Here is a 1,571-nt window from a genome sequence, read left to right on the forward strand (position 1 = left end):
CCATGATGTGTAGGAACTATTGAGGCAGGGATAACCATGACATATGGAATTGGTATTACTAGGGTCATGTGTTCATAATTCATTAATCTGAATAATAAAAAATGTCATTTTTCAGTGTGTGAAATGCGACAAATCTGCTTCACCCATGAGAACAGCCTTCAGTAGTGTATGTAATGTGTCATATTTTAACATTGTCTCTCCATCCAGGCATTTGTACTACAACCATCACCCTAGACCCTGGGCACATACAGGAAGTCAGGGGAACGTACGGTACATGCAGGAGACACCGTTCTGTCTCAGAGTTGGACACCTTCTCCCCTACTCCATGTCAGATTCCAACACAACCGACTTCACCAACCCCTCCACCTTCATCCTGCTGGGCATTCCTGGCCTGGAGGTGGCCCATATCTGGATCTCCATCCCCTTCTGCACCATGTACACCATAGCTGTCTTGGGGAACTTCACTATCCTTTTAATTGTGAAAAGGGAACCGAGCCTCCATGTGCCCATGTACTATTTCCTCTGCATGCTGGCCGTCACCGACCTGGTCCTGTCCACATCCATCCTGCCCAAAATGCTGAGCATCTTCTGGTTCAATTCCAGGGAGATTGATTTCAGTGCCTGCCTCACCCAGATGTACTTCATTCACTGCTTCTTAGAGATGGAGTCTGGGATCCTTGTGGCCATGGCTTTGGATCGCTATGTAGCCATCTGCCACCCCCTGAGACATTCCACCATCCTGACAAACCCCGTTGTGGCCAAGATCGGCCTGGCTGTGGTGCTGCGCGGTGGCCTGGTCATACTGCCATATCCCTTCCTGGCTAGCCAGTGGCCATATTGCACAACCAACATCATCCCTCAGCCATACTGCGTGCATATAGCTGTGGTGAAGCTGGCCTGCGCTGACACCCGTGTCAGTAGTTACTATGGCCTCTTTGTGCTATTCTGTGTGAAGGGTCTGGATATGATTTTTATTGCCATGTCCTATATCCAGATTCTCAGGGCCATCTTAAGCCTTCCCACAAAGGACGCCCAAGTCAAGACTTTTGGGACCTGCGTCTCCCACCTCTTTGTTATTTTAGCCTTTTACATCCCTGGTCTATTCTCCTCCCTCATGTACCGATTTGGCCAGAATGTGCCTGGGCATTTTCACGTTCTCATTGCCAATGTGTATGTCTTGATTCCCCCTTTGCTAAACCCCATCATCTATGGAGTTAGGACCAAACAGATCCAGGACAAGCTGCTCCGGCTTTTTATTCATAATGGGGACTAAAGTTTTCTCAAGTTTACTCTGAGATTGAGTTCCGTGCAGAACTGGCTGGTGACATGGTGCTGGTCCCTCTTTCCTGAACCACTGACTGGACAGTCAAAGTGACATTAAATCCTTTCCTGGCCTTACTGTGCTGTGTCAGAGTGACAAACTGAGGTATATATCTGTGTACAACTCACTAGCTTATAGGATTGCAATGTTTGTAAATTCTGGTAACTGGACTCCTGAGGCCACCTGCCCTGCCCCGCCTATTCCCCAAGGTCCTGCCCCCTGCTCCACCTCTTTCCACAAGCCCCCCCCC

At 48.9% G+C, this 1,571-nt stretch overlaps 1 protein-coding gene across 1 annotated transcript; it reads left to right on the top strand.

Moving 5' to 3' along the window:
• Positions 1–325: 325 nt before the first annotated feature.
• Positions 326–1,273, top strand: LOC117872898 (olfactory receptor 52R1-like). The gene has a single exon (XM_034761748.1). It carries the CDS (start codon positions 326–328, stop codon positions 1,271–1,273), a length of 948 nt encoding a protein of 315 aa, XP_034617639.1.
• The last annotated feature ends 298 nt before the right edge of the window (positions 1,274–1,571 follow it).

The sequence above is a fragment of the Trachemys scripta genome, chromosome 1, assembly GCF_013100865.1.
Source record: "Trachemys scripta elegans isolate TJP31775 chromosome 1, CAS_Tse_1.0, whole genome shotgun sequence".
NCBI classification, from domain to species: domain Eukaryota; kingdom Metazoa; phylum Chordata; order Testudines; family Emydidae; genus Trachemys; species Trachemys scripta.

Excerpts from the sequence above, each read along its gene's own strand:
- LOC117872898 (XM_034761748.1), top strand. The coding sequence starts at position 326 with ATGTCAGATTCCAACACAACCGACTTCACCAACCCCTCCACCTTCATC.